Source organism: Aphelocoma coerulescens, chromosome 2 (genome assembly GCF_041296385.1).
Source record: "Aphelocoma coerulescens isolate FSJ_1873_10779 chromosome 2, UR_Acoe_1.0, whole genome shotgun sequence".
Classification (NCBI taxonomy): domain Eukaryota; kingdom Metazoa; phylum Chordata; class Aves; order Passeriformes; family Corvidae; genus Aphelocoma; species Aphelocoma coerulescens.
The window spans coordinates 35,867,366-35,889,445 of record NC_091015.1 but is presented as its reverse complement, the minus strand read 5'-3'; the positions used below and the strand labels follow the sequence as shown (position 1 = coordinate 35,889,445).

At 35.7% G+C, this 22,080-nt stretch overlaps 1 protein-coding gene across 1 annotated transcript in view; it reads right to left on the bottom strand.

The window, feature by feature from the left end:
• LOC138106435 (PHD finger protein 14-like) overlaps positions 1 to 22,080 on the bottom strand; it is a 163,578-nt gene that overhangs the window by 53,728 nt on the left and 87,770 nt on the right. The window contains 1 exon segment of the mRNA XM_069007025.1: positions 326 to 443. Within this exon segment, the coding sequence (XP_068863126.1) occupies positions 326 to 443 (118 nt within the window).

The window sequence follows — 22,080 nt, the reverse complement described above, 5'->3', positions numbered from 1 at the left end:
TAGTACGCCTGAAATACTTTTTCTTGTCAATATTACCAATGCTGATACAGTATCTGTACTCACACCCTTCTCAGAGACCACAATGTCAAAACCAGGCATTTAGTAAATACAGGGGATAGTAAAATTCTCTTTATTAATTCCATTTTGCATACACTCTGTGTTTTTTTAATACCTATTTTAAGGAGAATCTGAAATCTTTATTTTATGACCTTCTGCTGTTTTCCAGAGCAAGCCTATGCATAGCATTTCATAAAAAAACTGCAGACACTAAGCAAAACTCCTAAAACCAGAATACTTCAACTATTTTTAGGGTGCATTAACTTACTTTGGAGGATGTAGAGTCACATTCCTGACAAATCCATCCATAGCCAGTCTGTTTAGGAGACTTTTTCAAGGGAGGGTCTAGACAGCCAAAATGGTAGCAAAGCCTGCATTCATCACACCTGCAAGAGAAAAACAAAATATATATTTATATTAAATGGCACTTCTGTACTATTTTAGATTGAGCTTCCCTGCAATTCTCAGCAGAAGATTTCCTGATTCATTATCATAATAAAGAAAATCAATTTTCTATAGGCGGTAATTTTAAACAGCCACTTCAAGTAGGTTCTGCTTAATCTGGAATATTCTGATGCAGACACTCATGTATCACCTTTGTCATCATCTTATGTAAATGACAACATTTCAAAGACTTGCAAATTAATGAAAAAAAAAGCTTAAATTTTTAGATACTTCAGTGTCATTCACTGCCCTTTTTTATCAGAAATTTTGACTTTTTTAGACAGTGACAATATTTTTCATAGTTTTAAGACACTATTTTGCACATGTAGCTTTGTGAAAAATTCACTCACATATTCAATAACTCAGGTATAATTTACAGCTATGAATTATATTTTTTACACCAGGACTATGTGGTTGATAAACAAATGCACAAAATATTTTCTCATTCACACTGAATTTTCTGGAAAGAGGCATTAATTTAAAAGGATTTCACTGTGATCTTTCACTTATAAAAGTGCTCCGTGTACACACAACAAATTTACATTCTTCTTTAATAAACCTTTCAGCAGTGTTTTATACTATTTATAGTCCACAGCAAAAGCTCAAAAAATACAGCATAGCTATTGTTAACCTACTTTTAATGTACCACCATAGAAAAAATGCTACAGTAGAACAAGTGTTTCATGAAGGGATTTTTAAATCAATACAATAATAGGCTCAAAATGAGAAAGAGATTTTTTCAAAGTAAATAACAGAGATTTTCATATACCCTACTGTATTTATCTTTATTTGCATATCCCCCTGTATTCCTTTGTATGAAAAGGAAAGCTTTTTTCAAATTTACTTTGCAACAGTCTCTTCATTAAACACTCTTAAACTCTGAATTAAAGCCAATATAAATGATTGAAAAATAAGAAAGAGTAAATGTTTAAAAATCAAATTTTTAAAGAAATCCACCACACTATCTTTCTCTGCTTTCCTGGCCACTCATTCTCTCCCTCTACATTATGTGCAAACACAAAAATGTCAAAAAAATTGCAGTAATAGCATGGCACAGGCATCATCAGGTCAAAGACAGAGGAATATAATTTACCAACAGAGCAGACAGTGCACTGCAGAAAGAGGATTCAACTACCAGAACATACTGCTGCGTTAATAGAACAAAATGTTCATGTGACTTCTCCAAGGATTAGTCTCCAAATAAAAAGAAGTAACTGTTTTGCAATTATGATTGTTTAACCTAAGTAAATACTTTTGTCCTCACTGCCAAGGCTGCGCTTGCTAGGAGTCACATGAGCACTGGTAAGGGTGTGGCATGTACTGTTTTCCACTAAATAGAACTTAAAAGCAATAATCCAACTATCCACAGGATGCAACACTGGACTGACATGGTTTTGATATATTTTTTTTTTTAATGAGATATACCATATTGCAATATATAGCCTTAGGACTGCTTAGCAGTGACTCTTAACTCCAGCACAAAGCAAACACTTGAAATAGAAAACCATTCTCAGTCTTTAAAGACAGAAGAGTTGCAATGTCGGAATATATTACTTAAAATTAGGAATACATGTGGTTTTATTTCCTGTGAAAGGTATATTAAAATAATAAAAAGGTTGAGAATGGGAGATGGGATAAGTCACACTCCGAAATCCCAACAGTGTATGTGACCTTCAGCAAAAGATTAAGCCTCCTTTGAGCCTCAATGTTCTCATCTGTAAAGGAGTATATTTTTACTAACCTATTAACCTAACTATCTGGAATCTTATGCATGTAAGGGCTTGCACTTGAGCAGTGCTTATCAGAACTCCCTTCATGTAAACTTAAGGATCCTCTTAAGTAACAGAAAATAAAGAAACATACTATTTCTGACTGATTTAGAGTATTTTCAGAGTTTAATCCTAAAATCTACATTTGATTTAAACAGTGTCAATTTAGATTTTTTTTTTATGAAGCAATTGCTTTATATGTTTCTATGTTCAAAAGAAAATGTTTTCCCTTTAAAATTACACTTTGGCATCTCTTCTTACATTTTTACCATTTTGTATCTAGAATGTGGTACTTCCTGACTGCACTTTCAGCCACGTTTCCTCAGAATACGCTGAGAGAGTTCGCAAAGCCAGGTTGAAATAACCGTGACATCGTGAAATTAAATATGGATCTCAAGGCACCATTCTAAAGCTCGATGTTTTTAATATTTATTGTCATTAGTTTTGACCACTTCAGAGTGCTTAGCTTCGTAGAAGAAAAACTGCATTTTGCTAGAATGAGTTAAGAATATCTGTATGAAAGTTTTCAGATACTAATAGCTTCTATCTTCATCTGCACAGCTGAGGAAATGCAAATGAGTATTTTCATATATCAAATCATAAAAAAGCTGCATGGTGATAAAATGTAACTATACCAAATATTTTTAAATGCTTGCTTCCTACTGCTTTTTATTGGAATATGAATTCTGTACCAGAAAACAGAAATTCCCCAATTCTGAAGCTCCCAGAGAATGATGCTGAGAAAATGGATGAATACACACTGTACCTTGGTTAAAGATGATGCTCTAGCTGTCTGGCAATCATTGTCTGCTGAGACTGACTGGGGACAAAATGTGAAGCTTACACACATAACAGTGCAGAAAAAAAAAAAAATTGGTATTCTTAATTCCAAAAGGAAACCTTACACCTAAGTTAAAATGGCACTAATAAAACAAGATTAATCCCTCAAGTGTATACTATTAGTTGTGTTCTTTTGTCTAGCAACATAAAAATGATAGAAATCCCACTGTCACATTCAGAAAATAAGAAAGCGACACAAAATACAGAGTACTTTCGACTTAGTTATAGAGAATGAAATTGCTGGGTCACAAAAGATGTCATGCTGACAGTCTCACAGCCTGTCGGTAAATGCACTCACAGATCAATCACAGTCCAAACATTCACTGAGCACAGGAGTCACATGGCATCATTTACAAGTATCATCCACTTCCATCCTGAAGATGGCTTAATAGGACAAACAAAACTGTTGGGATGGCAAGGGGGGGAAGGGGAAAGAAGCTACTTCCTCCATATTACAGGTTGTTGAAATGTTTAACCTTGTGCATTCAAGGTCAAACATTCAAAACAGTCCTTAAACTAGCCAGTATTTTATCTTGCTGCTACTTATGGTTAACTATTTTTGTGATGAAGCACAGGACTTACAAATGCAAGTAAGTGGTGGGCCCTCTTCAGCGGCCTGCTTAGCTGCTGTACTGAAAACTTGGTGGAAATAAAAGCAGAGCTCCACACGAAGACAAGGTAACCTAACCTCCTAAATTACCTCTAACTGACAGGTAATTGCTAGCTATCAATGTTGCAACAAGCCTGAAATTACTTTATGCATCAAAATTAAAAATCACTGTGTTCCTCCTTCCAGCAATTAATGAGGATAGATATATGTCCACTAAATACGGAGAAAATGGAGTGTGAAGAAGAAAGGTGAATTCTGACGTAGTTATGATAAAAAAGTTTTAAAAAATCCCAAACAAACATTTTTTACTTATAGAAATACAGAATGCAGGTCAGCTACATCTTCACAGCAAGAAAGCTTGACTAGGCATTTCCATACCTGAAATATGTTTGCTTTGTTCTTTAAAAGAGATCTCCATCTGCTCTTGCCCTTGGATTGTTTTTATTAGTTTTTTTAGCAGTACAGCTGGCTGTCCTCAAGCCCTACATAACTCTGCATTTTCGTGTTCATAATTAACTAATTATGCTCTAATCAATAGTGTAGATACTGATTTTACAATGTAAATGAGATAAATGAGATAATGGCTGGGGTCAATCTCATTTTATTTACAAAGCTCAGCACACACATCCAATTTCATTACATTGCATCTACCTGCACAGGAGGGAGTCTTATCAGTTGGCCTGCAGAAGTCCTCCTGCAAGCACTGGGGAGAAAGACCTGTGCTTTTACAGAGGAGCAGTGAATGCAAAACCCACCCGTCACTGGCACATTTGTAAGCCACTGGTTAATATCATCGAAAACCACAAGGAGCTGATTCAGCCACAGTGAAGAAACCTATTTTGCATTCACGAGACAGCATCACCCATCTATAGCTGTAAAAGTAATTACCTACATGTCCCTGAAACACAACATTAATAAGCTAATCTTTAAATACAACTTTCCAAATATGCTTCAGAGACTACAGAAAATCTCACTTATGTACGCATCATTGCACACTGCCTGCAGTGTCATGCCAAAAGGTACCATGGTGAACAAAATACAAAATTGCACAATATATATACTACTCTCGATTCATCACAAGAGCTTGGGAAGATTTATTTTAATGGAAAAAAAAGATTGATACATATCATATAAAACACTGATACATATCATCACCATTAAAAGTAGAGAATTTGTCACATAAGCCTTACTCTGACAAACTTAGAATTAGTTAGAAAAAAATTAGAAGTACGATAACCCAGAATTTTTAAACTCTAAGGGAACTGCAGTGGGATGGGTGTGTGTACATCACCCACTTGCTGGGGAGATACAGCACAATGGCTACTCCAGCACCTGCACAGATTTAACTACTGATAAGCATCATCCCTTGCTGGCTTGTTTTGGACCCCATTTCTGACTAAATGCTCTTAGCACCTGAAGAAGAGACATCTGAGGAACAGAGGTTTCTTCTCAGGCACTGATCTCTCTCCCCTTTAATCCCTCAGTGTCCAAGTGCTGAGTCACTCCAAAACTGCAAACAGACATGCTTGGGGGTTCATTTTAAATTGCAGCCCGTTCTCAATTTCAGATGAGCAACTTAAAAACAGCCATGACTGTGTAAGTCACTGTCAACACTTGGTTTCTTACTAGCAGCTGTATGATATACCCAATAGAAAGAAGCACATAAGCATTCTCAAAAACCCAGAGTAAATCAATGTAGCTCAAGTGAATTGAAACTGTAGAACCAAAAAGACTGACTTCAGCCTGGAGCAGCTGAGGAGTGCTCCAGGGATACCTTACTGCAACCAGACCACAGGAGTGATAAATTCTGGATGACAGGAATGAATACTATGGAGTGGGTTGCAGCAGCAACTCTTACATGTCACATCAAAGAAGGTACTTTCCTGTGCCCTTATTTAAACAGTAAAATTCAAGAGTTAATGGTGAAATAAATGTATAGTCATCTATTTAGTGCACTATTATTAATGCTGTCCAAGAAGTAGATTTATTCTAGTTACTGAGGGAGGAGCCCAAAACTGTAGCATGTTTTCATTATAGAATATGTGGATAACACTCTTCTTATCTTTTGCTTCTGACCTTTCTTGAAACAAAGTGAAAATAAGCAACGGTATGACTTAGTATCTTACCCTACCATTCTACACCAAAACTCTTCAATTCAGGCCCATTAATTCCAAAACAAATTACTTTCATTGTGCTGTGATATGTCACAGGTCAAACACAAACCATAAATGATGCTGTACTATATTTAGACTCTGAAATAGAAGATCTAGATTCTTATCAACTCCTTTGTTTTTAGGCAAAAAATTGTCAAAATAATAAAACTCTATTAAGTATAAAATGAAAGAAGCTAGTTCTCTTCTTCCTGATTGCTACACTTTTGCCCTTGCCTGTAAGTGGTATAACAACTAAAAATGGATGGTCATCTTGCAGTTCCTTGTTCTATAGAACAGTTTTAAGAAGTCTATTCACATAGGCCAGTCAAGCTTTAGGTGACTTTACCACCAGAGTATGACAACATTTCAGCACTAAAATTCTTATGTGACTGCATATGCATAAATTGTTGATTATAAACCAGGATATAGCCCAACTATACAGCCTCTTCACACACAGGTACTTGTTATCCTGAACGGCTCTCTATCTTCACAGATGCTAAAAGTTCAACCACATAAAACTTTAAGGAACTTCACCTAATTTCTAAGTTAGAGCTAACTTTGCAGTCAGTCCTGTGTTGAGTGGGTGGCTGGAACTGATGTCCTTCAGAGATTTCTCCAACCTACATCTTTCTGGATTCTAATATTTTCATAATTTTGATTTAGGTAAATGAAATACTCTTTCTGGGAAGGAAAATGCTATGGTATTACACTAAGCAATTAAAAGTCACATTCTAATTTCTATTTTATCAGGTACAATGCAAGTACACAAAAGGAGGTCTCTCATTTACATAGTTTATAATGGTAGATGACAGAGTAGACTATCACTCTCTTATGTTATGCCTGGAAAAGAGAGGGCATGGCTACTGTTGAAAAGTGAGAGTTACCAGATGAGGGATGATTATTGCATTCTGGTTTTTATTTTTACCTACTACTGATGAAGACAGTGTATGGGCAAGATGGACACACAGCCTGACAGAGCACGATGAGCTTACTGATCATCAACTAACAGTAGTTCCATGATAAGGTACCTATGTGCTTTTGGATATGGGAAACTGTCTAATCTCCTGTTTACTTAAAATTTCTGTCCAATCTCAAGGGCATTAATAAAAACAAATAGCATCTATAAATTACATCACAAAACTGTGAAAAAAAATAAGCATTAATCTGGCAGACATCTGTGTAGCTAAATTTATTACGCTAAACCCAAAAGTGCTGCCTAACTGATTTAACTCATGATTTTAATACTAAATGAAACACCCCCTCATATCCAAAAACCTAACACTGATTATTCACGGGTAAGGAAGAATTTGAAAGGGCTATCGTTATATGTCATTCCTATGTAATCTGGATTTTTTCTGAACGGTCTACACATCATTTGCTTTAAGGAAATTAAGTTTGCGTGTACAAAACAAATTCTAAGAATGCTGAAAAGAAACTTTATTTACTATACCTGCATGTGAACAGCTTTCTTTCAGCAAGAAGTGTTCACTCTTCTCTCTCACAGGACTGCCAAACTACACAACACATGGCTTTGTTAAATTAGATTGCAAAATTCATTAATGTCCCACATATACAAGTGGAACATAATGATAAGAACACTATTTCAGATGTGGTTGCTTTTGTTAATACACAGCAACCGTCCAGAGCTTCTATCTACAGCATTTTAATGTTTAAACTAAGAATTTCTGTGAAGATGACGACTCTACGACATGCATGAAGGTAATAAAACACGAATTACAGACACTGAAAAACTCCTTTGACAAATTGAAAAGTGTAAAATTTAGGAAACTATCACCAAATGCTGCATTTGTTTTTCTGGAGTACATTCTAGTTGTAATACATGATTGCATCTATAGTGCCACTCTCAGGTGTTCAGACTATTAACTCTACTGAATGGTGTACTGTTTATGAACTACTAGAGAAGTCCATTATAGTTTTGAATATTGCCTTCAAACATCTTTCAAAAGGTGAAACGTCAAGTGTTAGCATCTGGCTTTCAACATAATGATATGGGGGGAGAAAGAGAGGGAGAGACAGAGAGAGAACGAAATTCTACAAGAAAGCTGTACTGGGGAAAAACATAGAAAATACAGCAGGAATTCATCTCAGGATTTCAAGCATGCCCAGGAAAATATCAATAATACTTGTAACAGTATTTAACACAAATTAGTCTGTCCTTAAAATCCTCCAATAGCACAGATTACTGAACTTCCCTAACAAACATCTCTAGTGCAAGTATTCCTGTTATTAGAAAAAAACTTTCTATTGGCTAAATCATCTTGATAGAATGTTGCTTATTTTTAGTCTGACCAGCTTTGAAGATTTTTTTTTTCCTTCTTTGTATCAACTTCTGTCTTTATCATCTTTATATTAATTTAGGCTTTTTGCAGATTTTCCACCTTCACTAAATTAAAGAAATATTACTATTTTAAGCTGTTTCAATTAATGTCTCCTGTGGTCTTCTTATCATCCAATTCAGTTTACATTGGACCTTCTCCGTTTACCAAAGTGGACAGGATGCACTAGCTGAGACTTTGCAAAGGGTGAGATACTGGTCTTCTGAATATTCAGGAGGAGTACTCCAATGCATTAAATGTAACACCTCTCTTTGTATGTGTCAGGTTTGATAAGTTTGATCCACGTTCTGTGATCTGTGATCCAGAGCCCCCCACACTTTCTTTTTTTTTGAAGTTACTCTTGATGCCATAATCACACAGTCGACAGTGATTTGCCTTTTCCTTACTGTACTGCACGCTTCTTCTGAAGGCTTTCTTAAAATTCCTTTTTTAATTTTAACACTGTAGTCCCTCACATTCTACTGTCATCACCTGCAAATGTAGCCAAAGCTTTACTTCAGTATCTAATACACTAAAGCAAAAATTAACAAAAATATCGTAATACTGAAACCAGGAGCTTGAGTGGAACCCAGTGAGCTGAGTATCATTGGCCAGTGAGTCCATGGTAGCTGGTTTACTTTCCTAATCAGCTACATATTTTATTGCAGCTTGTCATGGTTTAGCATGACAATAATAATTAACAAAATCTCTAACTTAAAGGAATGTCACACACAGAAGTATTCTGAAAGTCCTACTAAAGCCGAGATAAGCTACATTTATCATTCTCTCCTATCCACAATATCTAGACCGCTTTAGTTTAATAAATGATCATAAATCACAGTAAACTTTTTCTTTTTTTTCCTAAACTCAGCATGATGTACGGGCAAACATTTTTTTTTCCCCTTGCTTACACAGCACTTGGACACAACTTTTTACTTTCAGAATACTGCTCAAGTGGTCAATAAACTTGGGTCCTTTCTTCCTAAAAAGGATTCACTGATCCTTAAAGATCAAATTCCTGCATTAGCATCTACTTCCTAGTGCAAATTTCTTTATTTTTAAGGTGTCTTTGTGTTCCTTGCTGATACAGAATGATAAGCATTTCTAACAGTCCCAACAAAAATCTTAACTCTGAGATTCTCCCACCCCCTTTTTAAAATAAAACGACGTGTTAGACATCAGGTTAATTTTATTTAATATAATATTCAAACATGAAATGCCCTAGTAAGATATGACTCGTAGATAAGTATACATAAATTTGTATATTCTCCTATTACTTATTACAGCATTTAATTTCTTTCTTAAGTTTAAAAAATACTTTCAAATGGAAACGTGCCTTGATAGATGACAAAACCCACCATATCTCAAAAAATTCAAAGATTATAGATCATAAAGTTACAAGTGTGATTGCATTTGAGCAGAATTTTTCCGAGCAAGTTCAAGATGAAAACGATGAAGATGTCAACACTCTGATACTGTAGATTTAAGAACTGTATCTGTACCATTTGAAGATCAAAATACTATGTGTGCATCTACCAGGATATACACGGACGGAGACGAAGATCTCAGCTGTCACGCTGTGTGATCAGTTCTTCATTCCTTCCCCAACTTACAAAACAATTTCGTGTTTGCATTGGGAGGAGATAAGCTTGTCCTGAACACTGCCAGAGAAGTAAACCAAATAAAACAAATGTCTGCATATACTCAAGTTTTTCTTATTTAAAAAAAAAAAAATTCAGAAAGAAGTATAGGTATAGTTCTATTCTCTCGAGTGTCTGGAGTCAGAAACAATTTGTTCATACTAATAAGCATAAAATCAATTTTTCCATGGCAAATCTATTCCTTCAGAATAGTAAGTCTCAAGTGTTTTACAGGTCTCATTATCACTGAACATTTATTTTTTTTTACGAAACAATCCTTTTTACAGCAAGGTCTATGTACAACACAGTGTTCTATATAGAAATGTTCTTATTAAACTGTATATAAGAAGAGTGGCAGGCAGATGGCAAACCATTGCTTATTTCTTTCAGTATCACCATAGAGGAACACACAATATTTAAGTCCCACAGGCTTCTGTCACTCTTCAGTGAATCCACGCATCGTATAACATCATTTGCCAACGAAGCACAGGGGAAAGAGACATTACTTAATAGGACAATCCTGACAAGACATTTATCCGGGATTTTTCAATGATGCACATACAAAATGTTCCTGATTAGTGCAAAAAAATGCAGGCAAATTAACTACCTTGTCAGTCCAAATAACAAACCAATCAATTACATTCTATCCAAGCCTGACAAGCAAACTCAGTGTTTTGTCATAATAAGCTTATAGTTGAGACAAGGTAGCTGTTCTCCTTTACTTTAGGTATTCTATTGAGAGCTTTATCCATATTTAAAAATCCTATTATAAAAGGTTTCCACGATTGCCTCCGAGGATGAGTTGTGGCAGAGTTGTGTCTCATGAAGGGTATCTACACAGTAAAGTGATAAGAAAAAAATATTAACATTGAAAGATCATAGCAGCTCTCCTCTGTCTTATGAAACATTTTAACATCACACTAAATTTAAGCAATGTGTATGCTCAGATCCAAATACTTAAGACACCCACACCAAAATTCAAGAGTCTCTAAGTGTCAAAACATTAAACTGAGTTAAGTATAGCATCCTTGTAACTTTTTCTCAATACAGCTCAAAGAACAAAGGCAGTCCACCACAAGACAGAGAAGGAAATTTTCTTTTTTTTTTTTTTAAATCATAAAAGCAACAATTTAATACAAGTAGGCTTGATAGTGAAGCTAGCATTTTTACTCAGATTTGAAACCCACAGAAATGAAGCTGTGGGATTGACTACAAGCACAAATAACATGGCTACTATGTTATAACCTTAAAAAATGCTTGTTTTATAGCATTTGCAAGAAAACAAGTCTTAGGATTTAGGAAATACTAAGTAAGGAAGGGTTTCTTTCAAAAGACATTGTAATAATTCAGTACATAAAAGGCTTTAGTCACTTCTGAAAAAATGTCTTTGAGCCAATAATTCCAAAGTCTTCAAAGCTTTTTCTTTTCCTACTTGTACTTCCTGTCTTTTGACACTCATGACATACATACTTTTAAAGAATGCTTTTTTAAAAATCAATACAATTTTTAAGTGCTGATTCTCTACATTTAAACTCCTTAAACTGCTTGCCAAACAGCAAATTAATGTATTTTATAGCATTGTGAGATTTTAAGCAGGAAAACATCAATGCTGTCTTTAAGATGAGCAGATACATTTTGAAAGAAAGACCGATATAAAGTCTCCATCACCACAGCTGGTGGGTTTTTTTTTTCACTTTGAAATGTATTTAAGTAGAATTGTAAATAAAAAAGAAACTGCTGTCATACTTTGATGAAATATAACAGTCTGATGAACAGGAGCCATCTTGTTGCCACATGTTTAAACAAAAATTCTTTGCAACCAAATTTTAGTTTGATTATAAGGATTTTGAGTCTAAGAATTAGAGGGACAACAACAAGTACCACATGTAAATCCACTCCCAATTCTCTCTTCATCTCTTACTTGAGACACAATTACAATTTTAAATTGGGTGTCCTGAACTGCAATTCTACAGTGCAACTTTGAACTTCTTACAAAATCTGAAGAAAAGCTTAGCTGTAAAATAGAAATACTCTTCATAGTCATCTTATTACAATCCTCATCCTTCACTGAGTGCAACTAGTTTTGTTCTGACAGCCTCAGTGGGTGAGGTTGACATGGGTGCACAGTGAAATGCAGAAACTTGAAGGGTAGCATCAGAAACAATTCAAGATAAACTGAAGGTCTCTGTGCCACCTCTACCTTCTCAGCAGCAATGTGAGTAGCTGCAACTGTACCATTTGAGTCAGGTCATCAGAATGTGACAGGCTGTCCCATCTGGGCTAGTAAGGTTTGGGCAGGAATACAGCAATCTATACTTTAAATACAAGGCGTTTTATTTTGGTTTCTCAAAATGAGTAAATGAGTATGTGAACGTGTATACACACACGTGTGTGTACTTATATGTACATTTCTATTTATAAATTATTTTTATATAAAAATTTTATCTATGTAAATTTTTTTATATATGAAACCAACGTCACAGCTGAACCAATAAAATAATCAGTTAAAGTTTAATAAGCTCACAAATCAAAGTAATTAAGTACAAGCAAAGTTCTCAGAGGAAGCTTGTAACTACTGAGATCCTAATATTTTGCACTACTTTAGGTAAGGCTGTAAGAACACAGACATCCAGTAGGAAGTGTAAGTAACCTATACCTGCACTAGTTATTCCTATACTATTTCTTGGTATTACATTTTTATTGGTAACAACGTGTCAAAGAATTTTAAAGGATATTATATTTACTCATTTAATAAAGTGAAATTATTTATTAAATGGTTGGACAATTTTTCCATTTCTGCTCTATTAAAAATTTACCTTGACACCATTTATTTTACATGTTCTACAGTTATCTTCACCCCTCTCATGTTTGAAATATTACAAATTAAGGAAGCACTATTGACTTTGTTTAAATACAGTTCTAGCAAGTAAAAGATTGGTAAAAGACAAAGGAATATGAATGTATAAATACAATAGCATGCAATTATTGTAGTTATTGTATTATTGTAATACAATAGCAAACTCATCTGATAACTGACTATTGTCCTGAGACCTCCCACACTGATGACATTTCTCCTGTTCTAGTCTCTCCTTTTGCTCTTCTTCCATCCCTACATACCATTTGCCAACCCTTCCTCAACCAAAGAACTGCTCCCATTCTGTACATCCATTCAAATTTCTACTGACTGAAGTATCCAGTTGTCTGCAACAGCTGAACTTGTATTTTCAGCCTCACTTAGGAAAAGGATGTAATGAGCACAAAAACCTGAAATAAGGACAGTGAGCAAAACTGAACAACTTTCCTCTCTTACCAGGAGATGCCACAAATATTAAGATAGAAAAAAGCATCACAGATAATGCCGTAACAGATGCTTCCAACAGGAAGGTTCTCAATTGCATATTTGGTCCTTTAGAAGAGTTGCTCTCTCCCAACTCTCCTTAATCCAGGACAGAAGTAATTATAAAAGCACTTTCCTTCAAATTTTGGTACAAAGAGAGAGAAACACACCAACCTCTCTCACTCTCCTCCCTAATCACACATGGCTGTCATCTGCTTCCTCCCTTAAGTAAATATTATGTAGAAGGCAGGTGTCTAAAAGTACGTGCAGATTTCTTTTTCAAAAGACTTTGTAGGACAAGAAACCCCACAAATTATTTCAATGCTTTCTACTCTTCATTTGTGTAACAGGCACTGAAAAGTGCACATTGCAGACAAACATAATGCTTATCTCAGCAGTTTTGATCCGGGTTCTTTTCTAGCCATTTTAATCCCTGGCTTCATTAGGTTAAATACCTGTTGTAAGAGCAATGTTTCTGGCTGCTAACTGGGCACAAGTAAAAATATATTTGCAACCACAATGTAAAATAAGTTTATCTTCAAGGGTCTGAAGGCAAGACGCTGCTTCAGCATACCTTACCAACTCTGAAAAATTAGGATTCTCCCACCAGGTTGTCTGTTAAACCTAAAGAGGAATTTGGGGTATTTATAAATAACTTTAATGAGGTAAAGATTACAAGTAATATGCATTTTTAAAAGTCAGGTTGCTCAAGGTACACCTCATTTCAGAAATTAATCTGTACCCAACAGCTCTATTAAGTGGATGAGAGTTACTGAGCACTTTAGAGGGGGAAAAAAAAGGCAAACCAGACCCACAAAACAATGATGAGCAATGTGTCTCCTACACATTGCTAATTACTTCAATTTTCTCAGTATTGATCGTTATAAATATTAACAAATGCTTCCTGAAAGGTTACAGATTTCTATCTGCCAATATAAAGACTGATTAGCCTGTAAAAAAGTTATCTGCAGGACAAAAGATCACAGCATCTGAGGTACCACTAGAGTAGAAGAGCTCTGCTTGATTTTAATAACTGTCACACGGGAGCATAAATAATGACAGAACTGGTCACTGCATAAACATGTTGACTATCTTGATTTACAGAATTCTGTTCTCCAAGTACTTCTATGCCCACTTCAAAACAATAACACATTTTTGAACTACTTCAAAGGAAAATTACACTTTCATTACTGAATGAAACCATTTCACTTACATGAAACCAACATTTTATTTAATCTTTTGTAGAGGATATGTAATTTTCCTTCATTCTGTACTGTCTTTGTGAATACAAGCTTCTGAGAACCCATGAAAAAATATCCAGTCAATACACTCAATACTCTACATGAAACCCAGTTTTCTCTTTTAAATGACTGCATTTACAGACCTTGTCACAACAAGGTCCCTGATGTTATCGAAGCAATTTCAAGATACTTTAATCATTGGCTAAACTCAGTGACTTGACAAGAGAAATTTGGGCCAGAAGATTTCAATGGCTTAAAAGGAAGGTTATTGAGTGATGTAATTTCATTTGGATGGGACTGATTCCAATTGATCTGTTTTTTGCAATGCGTATCTTGCCTCTGCAGCTGTCTCTATCTGATTCAGTGCTTAACTGCAAGGAGTGACTACCCCTTCCCACTTAAAGAGAAACTCTTCCTTCCTCCTACTATTATTTTGAATGAGCATGAGGAGCCCATTTTCAAGTTTAGTCTCTATACTCACTGAAAAAGAAAAATACATTCAACTGAATTCCAGCCCATGAATTCAATTGAGTCTTGTGACTGCTAGTATATGTATTATGTAAGTAGAAAAACAGATCATAAAGCATTATGCTTATCATCATTATTATTATGAACTGAAAATAATGAGTTAGGGTTTGTATAACACAAGGGCATATGGCAGTACAAAATAATTCTCAATCCCAACTGCACAATATCACATAATCTACACTGTATTAGACTCTTTTCAGTTGAGTACTTAAATTCAAAAGAAAAAGACCCTGCCTGGTATGCAACAGGCATAATACTTAATAAATGGTTATGGTATATATGAAATCGTATCTTTCCATACAAGTATGGTTTTCTACAGTTTTAATAGAAAATAAGTGTACCATTAGAAACCTCACAATTCAAGGTTATTTTAAACTGCATAAAACCTGGGGGGGGGGGGAAATCCCCATATATACAGGGAGTTACAAAGCCTTGAGAGGAGTATTGATGAATAATGTAATCATCACTATATGCTAATGAAACTGAATCAGGATGTGGCAATAGATGTTGCGAGCAATATGTACTGACAGGTCAACTAAGTTGCCCTTCATTCACCCAGCTTTAGTCTTATGCTGTCTGTGCACACAAAACATGCTTGACCAACAAAACATGTGACTTGCTGAATTAGACATAAATGATAATCTAGTTACCAACGAAAATGGAGTTAAAGATCAACTGCCACTCCTTCACTGCCTTCCCAACTTTTTGTATCACAGGAGATGATATGAGTTTTGCTCAATTTCACTTTTTATGTGTAATCTATATACTTCCAAGTTTTAAGAGCTTTTAAGTGTCTATACCAGCAGGAACATTCAGGTCACTCTGAAGCAACGTGCACACCAGACAAGCCTGCAAAAACTCTTCCAGAGAAAACGTGACTGACCCTCAGTACCAACCACTTTGCCTGCTTGATCCCAGGGCTTCAGTTCTGTTGACAGTAATTGTTACAGAGTATCTTCCCTGTAAAATGATGTCTTCCAAAAATGGTAAGTAATCAGGATTTCATCTATCAGTTAACTCAAAAGCATAAACTCAATAAAAATATGTACATTTTATATATTAGACGGCTTTTTATTATGAGTAGTGTCACTCACTGTAATTGTTTCTGTTAACGTGAGAACTGTGTACTCCTTCTTAAGTACTATACAAATACATTAACATACCATTAATCTTACAGAGCAAACATTTTATTGGAAATAAAAATCTAAACTTTTTTTTAAATACAGAACCTGTATATTACTGCTATTACTTGTAGAGCATACTGTGAGCAATATTTTAACTAGCACAGCCCTACAATACAATAAATTAGATTATAATATTGATTTGAGATAAAAAACCTGAATAGTCTTTTAAAATAAAAAAAGTGGTGTGAAGGATATTTTTTTCCATTTCAATAGATAAAATAAAGTCTAAAGTTGTTATTATTATATGATGCTATTATAATTATTTTGTTTATTTTTATAGAAAAGTAGATGAAGTAATGTATTGGACTGCTTCTTTATCAGTGGAGATAGATGAATTCTGACAGGAAAATCTATATTTCACTTCACTATTTCAGTTTCAATACTCGACAGTCAACACCGGGGACTAATGAAGTTGCAAAGTCACTGGACTGCACAGCTTTCATACTGCTTGCAATGAAAATACAGGCTGTTAGCCATCAGCTATTGATAGTTTATTGATATCTGTGAAGCATTTAGAACATTCTGTGTGACTTCAATATGTTAAAATCCAAGCATGACTATCACAAGCACTACAAAACAAGCCAAAGTAGGAATTCTGGTTTCTCACTCTGCTGCTCTACTAAGCACAAGTCTAAAACACAGATTTAGAGCTCGGAGATGGGCATTTTTTTCCTCCTTTTAAAGTAAATTGTTTTTCAAGATATTGATAAGGGTTTTTTCCTCTCAAAACTCCCACTCCCAGAAACCTTAAAACTGTAACAGTTCTACTGTGAGCCATTCATTCAGAAGTCTCTACAGGATCACAGGGAACCTCTTCATCAAGCTGCTGTATATCATAGTCCAGGTCAAAACCTGTGATGCGCCTGCTGCTATGATTAAGAAATCAATTCTGATCCAATTTTATTTATAAATTAGGTTGAAAATATTAATGGCACTAGTGACACTTTACGGCTTATTGGAACCTTGAGTCCAGAGAACAAAGTGAGGTGTAAGCACCATCTCTTACCACTGCTATGGTTTAAAAATTACAAAAGAATTTACTGCTTCTCGATAAGAAAGACCACAAAAAGCTGTATCAGGGCTTTAGAAGAGGAAACCTTGACTTGTCAAAGGCACTGCTAGGCAGAATCCTGCAGGAAGCTGCCATGAAAGGGAGGGTTGTCAAGCAAAAGGGGTATCATTTTTAAAAGATAATTTACTCAGAGCTCAGAGAAATAAAGCAGAAGGGGCTGTGTACGTGATGCCTTTGAGCTCAATGCATCAGCATGCATGGTGAAAACTTGGCCTCAGACTTCCATGCCTACCAGCGTGACATGGGAAAGAGAAGGACAGACAACAGCAGGAAAGCAGCAAGTCAGGATCTAGTCCAATTGGATATATTCCAGTCCACAGGAATTATTCAAAGTTTCTGGAAGAGATGTTTGTTATCTCTGTCAGGATCCTGTGTAAGATCTAAGAAACACCATTACAGTCAAGGCAGGACACTGAAAACTGAAAAATGCTAAGATGAGCCCATCTTAAAGAGGTGAGACATGCACAATAAAAAACAATAGTGAGTAGTACCTAGGAAATCATGGGCTGACCTGGTCAGCCTTGTCCCTGCTCAGGGAAAGATCAAGGGATCCATTGTCAAACACATGAAAGTAACTGAGAGCAGTTAATAAGGGTAAAAGAGTTGGTCGCATTTGAAATGACAAATGATGTGCTCTGTGAAAGGGGGAAGAGCAGTGGTTATAACACATCAAAATGTGTCCAGCATAAGGCTTTTCAATCAGTCTGGTACAGCATTTTCCTTATCAAGTTAAGAACAAGGCTGGATGAATGGGTTGAAAGCCAACTGGACTCAAAGGGCAGAAGGCAATACCTTGAGCTCTAGATGGTGTCCAGTAAAAAAGTACCCCAGGGAGCCAGGGGAAGAGAATTGGTGCATCAGAAACAGCATCAGCAGCTGGGCAAGGGAGGGGATTGCCCTGCTCTGCTCTGCACTGGGATGGCCTCACCTCGAGTCCTGGGAAGTTCTGGGTACCTCAATATAAGACATGAAACTATTAGAGAGTGTCCAAAGGAGGGCAACAAAGATGGTGAAGGGCCTCGAGGGGAAGCTTGTGTGAGGAGTGGCCAAGGTCACTTGGTCTGTTCAGCCTGGAGAAGAGGACACTGAGGGCACTGAGGCCTCATTGCAATTAAACTTCCTCATGAGGGGAAGAGGAAGAGCAGATACTGATCTCTTCTCTGTGGTGACCATTGACAGGATCCAAGGGAATGGCCAGAAGTTGTGTCAGGGAAGGTTTAGGTTGGATATTAGAAAAAGATTTTTCATCCAGAGGATGGCTGGGCACTGGAACAGGCTCCCCAGGGAGGTGGTCACAGCACCAAGCCTGGCAGAGCTCATAAAGCATGGACAATACTCTCGGGTCCATGGTGTGATTCTTGGAGATGGTCCCATGCAGGGTGGGATTAGATTTGATGATCCTTGTGGGTCCCTTCCAACTCAGCATATTCTGGGATTCTTTGATTTTGGGGCTGACAGCAAAACCAAACTCTCCTCCGTTGAAAGAGGGAGGACTCTCACCACAAGGCTCACAGGAACAACCTGAAGCTTAGGAGGTTTAGAGGGGACACAGATGCCTCTTCCGTACAAGGAATTGTGCAGTGAGCTCAGGGATACTTATGCCTCAGTGCTACAGGAACAAACAAGTAAGAAGCTATGATAATTTGTTCTTGATATTCTAAAAGCTTTCATTTCCAGTATTAGAAAGCATTACCGATTCCTGTGGTGAGGATGGGAAGCCACCATGCTGAACAAAATCCTGTGATGCCCAGTGCCTGGGTCTGTAGTGGATTTCTGTCAGTTAGAAGGGTTAACAAATTTCCCTCCCAGCCCTCTTATAGACAGTATCTGACTGTACATAAGCCAATAGTGTATTTAAGAGGTATCTGAGACTGATTTATAATCAGTCTTGTTGTGCACAAATAGTAAAATATTGTGCCCTTGATGCAGTCTTAAAATGCAGTGGTACTAGGCATATTAAAGGCTCTTTTCTTAAGACTGCAAGGTGACTTCATATTCTACTGAAACCTAGACACTATAAACATTTCACCAAATAAAAGCCAGGAAAGGTTATACACGTAAGTTTTATAAGTGGGAGCATATCGAAAGCATTTTGGTAGCCATCAAAAAAACCCCAAACAATCAAAACTAAAACAAAGCAAAAAACCCAACCAAACAAAAAGCCAAAAAGCTCACAGAAAACTAGTATTATTCATTTGTATTTGCAACTCCACAATACAAAAACTTTACACTTAAAGTGGACTACGGAAAAATTTCCCATAAGTATTTACAAACAAAATAAAGGGTAAGGAAATAAAAGTAGGGAAAATGCAATGCATTCACTTGAACAGTTCATACAAATACCTGTATTTTAGAATAATCTTTTTAACACTGGACTCTTTTTAATGGCCATAAAGTTTCTCAAGTTGATTGACAGATATAGAAAAGCTTAACTTACAAAGCAAACATTTCATAAATTCCATTATAATTCCATAGTTAATTTTCAGTCTTCAGTATTATAACTTTCTAAAAAGATAACAGGTCTCTAAGTGGAAATGGACTATTTCTGAAATACACAAAAAGGAATTATGATTTTCTTTGAAAGTAGTCCTGAAGCATGCAAAATTTAGTGATAGTTTTTTCAAAAGAAGCCAGAAGTTAGCCAGTATTTATAAACAGTGGATACATTTGTATTATATCAAAATCAAGCTATATACTAAACGCATTGTACAGCACTCCAGATAAGGACTATTTAGACAATATACTTAGAACAACATTTGTTATAACACAGCTCATCTATACCATGGCTGAATGCATGCATGCCAATAAAATTCAGACATAATAAATAAATCTTAAAAGCAATAACAAAGATAAATGGTATTATATATAAAAATCTATCCATTAATAGCATTTAAGACCACGCCAAAAGTTTGGGAACAGTGTACTATGAAGATGTTCTATTTGTGAAACGCTGTCCTAGATATTAAATAAATCCCTTCCAAAAGAACTAAAAAAGTTCAGTGAAATAATACCACAATGTCCCTTGTAACATGCTTATTTAAGACTTTCCTCAAAAAATATTAAGAAGGACCCTCAAGAAAATTATTTCATCATGAGAAAAATGGAAGTCAAGTAAAAGATCATGCAGATTTTTTGCAATGTCATTACCACACAACTGTATTCTTGATTACTTTCAGCAGGTACATCAATAACCTAGTCTAGATAAAGCATGAAGTTTGTTTCAATTGAATCAAGAGATGAAACTACCTTTGTAGATAGGAAACTAGTAATTCATTTGTACATACATATTCTCATTATATTACATCTTGGCAGTAAAATCTATATGAAACAAATGTAAACCAAATGAAACCAGTAGGAACAAGGGATGTCTCACCCTGCACCATCCTGGGTGTAAGGTGTATCAAATTATTTCATCTGATACTCAATTTTACCATTTTCCTAAACTTTTGTTACGTTCATGTTGGGCACTTTTGTTTAGATTGGTTTCACAGTAACACTGATTCCCTGCAATACATCAGATCTTTAGCCCAGCCAGAAATGAAACAACTTTTCAAAGCAATTGAAAGCAGGCTTAAATGCATTTCAAACAATACATCTATATCAATTTCTCTCTTCAGAACTTGAATTTGGGAGAAAAATAGGAAATAAAGAATATTGTATATCATCCTGCATGACTTTGGAACTACAGAGTAGATTTAGCCTTTTGCCTTATTAGTGGTCATAGACACTCTGAAATGCCCTTGTTCCCCCAAATTCCTTTTCACTATTTTTTCCCCCTCTAGAAGAAACAACACAGAATGTGAATCTATCAACCCATTAGAATGACAGGCAGACAAAACATAAAAATGATGGATACCAAGTTGAAGAACTTGATTTCAGAATACTGTAAAGTGCTTGAATCTGTGACTGTGATTAACCGATTTCTGAAATCTCTCCTTCCAAACTTATTTTTGAAGAATAGAGGAAAACAGAGAAAAATGAAACTATTCCAAATTACTTGACTACTTCATCTATTTTTTAATTAACAGGTCAAGATAGATGAACGACAGCACGCAACATCAAAGAAAATATCGAATAAAACATGGAACTTCAGAAAAAAAATCCCCTTTTTTATGAAGAGTTGCTGATCAATATATATTTATATATATTTAGTTAAGTCATATACCAACATTTTTCTGCATTAAGAATAAAGAGTTTCTAAGTATGCAAAATAAATACATTGGAACTGTAACTGTATAAGTAATGCTAAGTATCCTTTAACATAGTTTTTTCATTAATCTTACCATTTGTACTTTTTTCTTTCTTAATAAATACTTCTTTGCTACTTTTGTAAATGTTTTGATTAATCAGTAAAAAAAAATTGTAATTTTGCAATCATAATAAATAAGTATCTTCTGCTACCTATAACAATGAAGTAGCTGAAAACTTACTACGGTGTCATTTTCCAGTCAGCCACTCCCCATGTCAGCATCACTGACTGGTCATGACCATAGCAAACTTCTCCTTTTCATATAGGCTTCCTATCCACAACTACCCTTCCCCAGCTCTTTAAACAGTTTCAGTATCCCCCCTCCTCTATTATCCACGGGGTTTTCTTGTTTCAGTGTCTTTCTCTAATCAGTCCAACTTTGTTCAATTCCTGAAACTTGAATAGACCAGATTTAGCTGCCTTCTGCACACCATTTAAATCCTATTTCTTCACATTCACCATCCAAACTCAGGTCCTTCTCCAGCCCTAGTCCCACCATGATCTCTGGACTGGGTTGTACCAGACAACCACAACTCTAAGGTCTCTCTGTCTGTAAATCAAGGCCCTGTTTCATACAGCACATCTGCATGATTTTTGGCTTAGCTTTACTGAGGAAACAA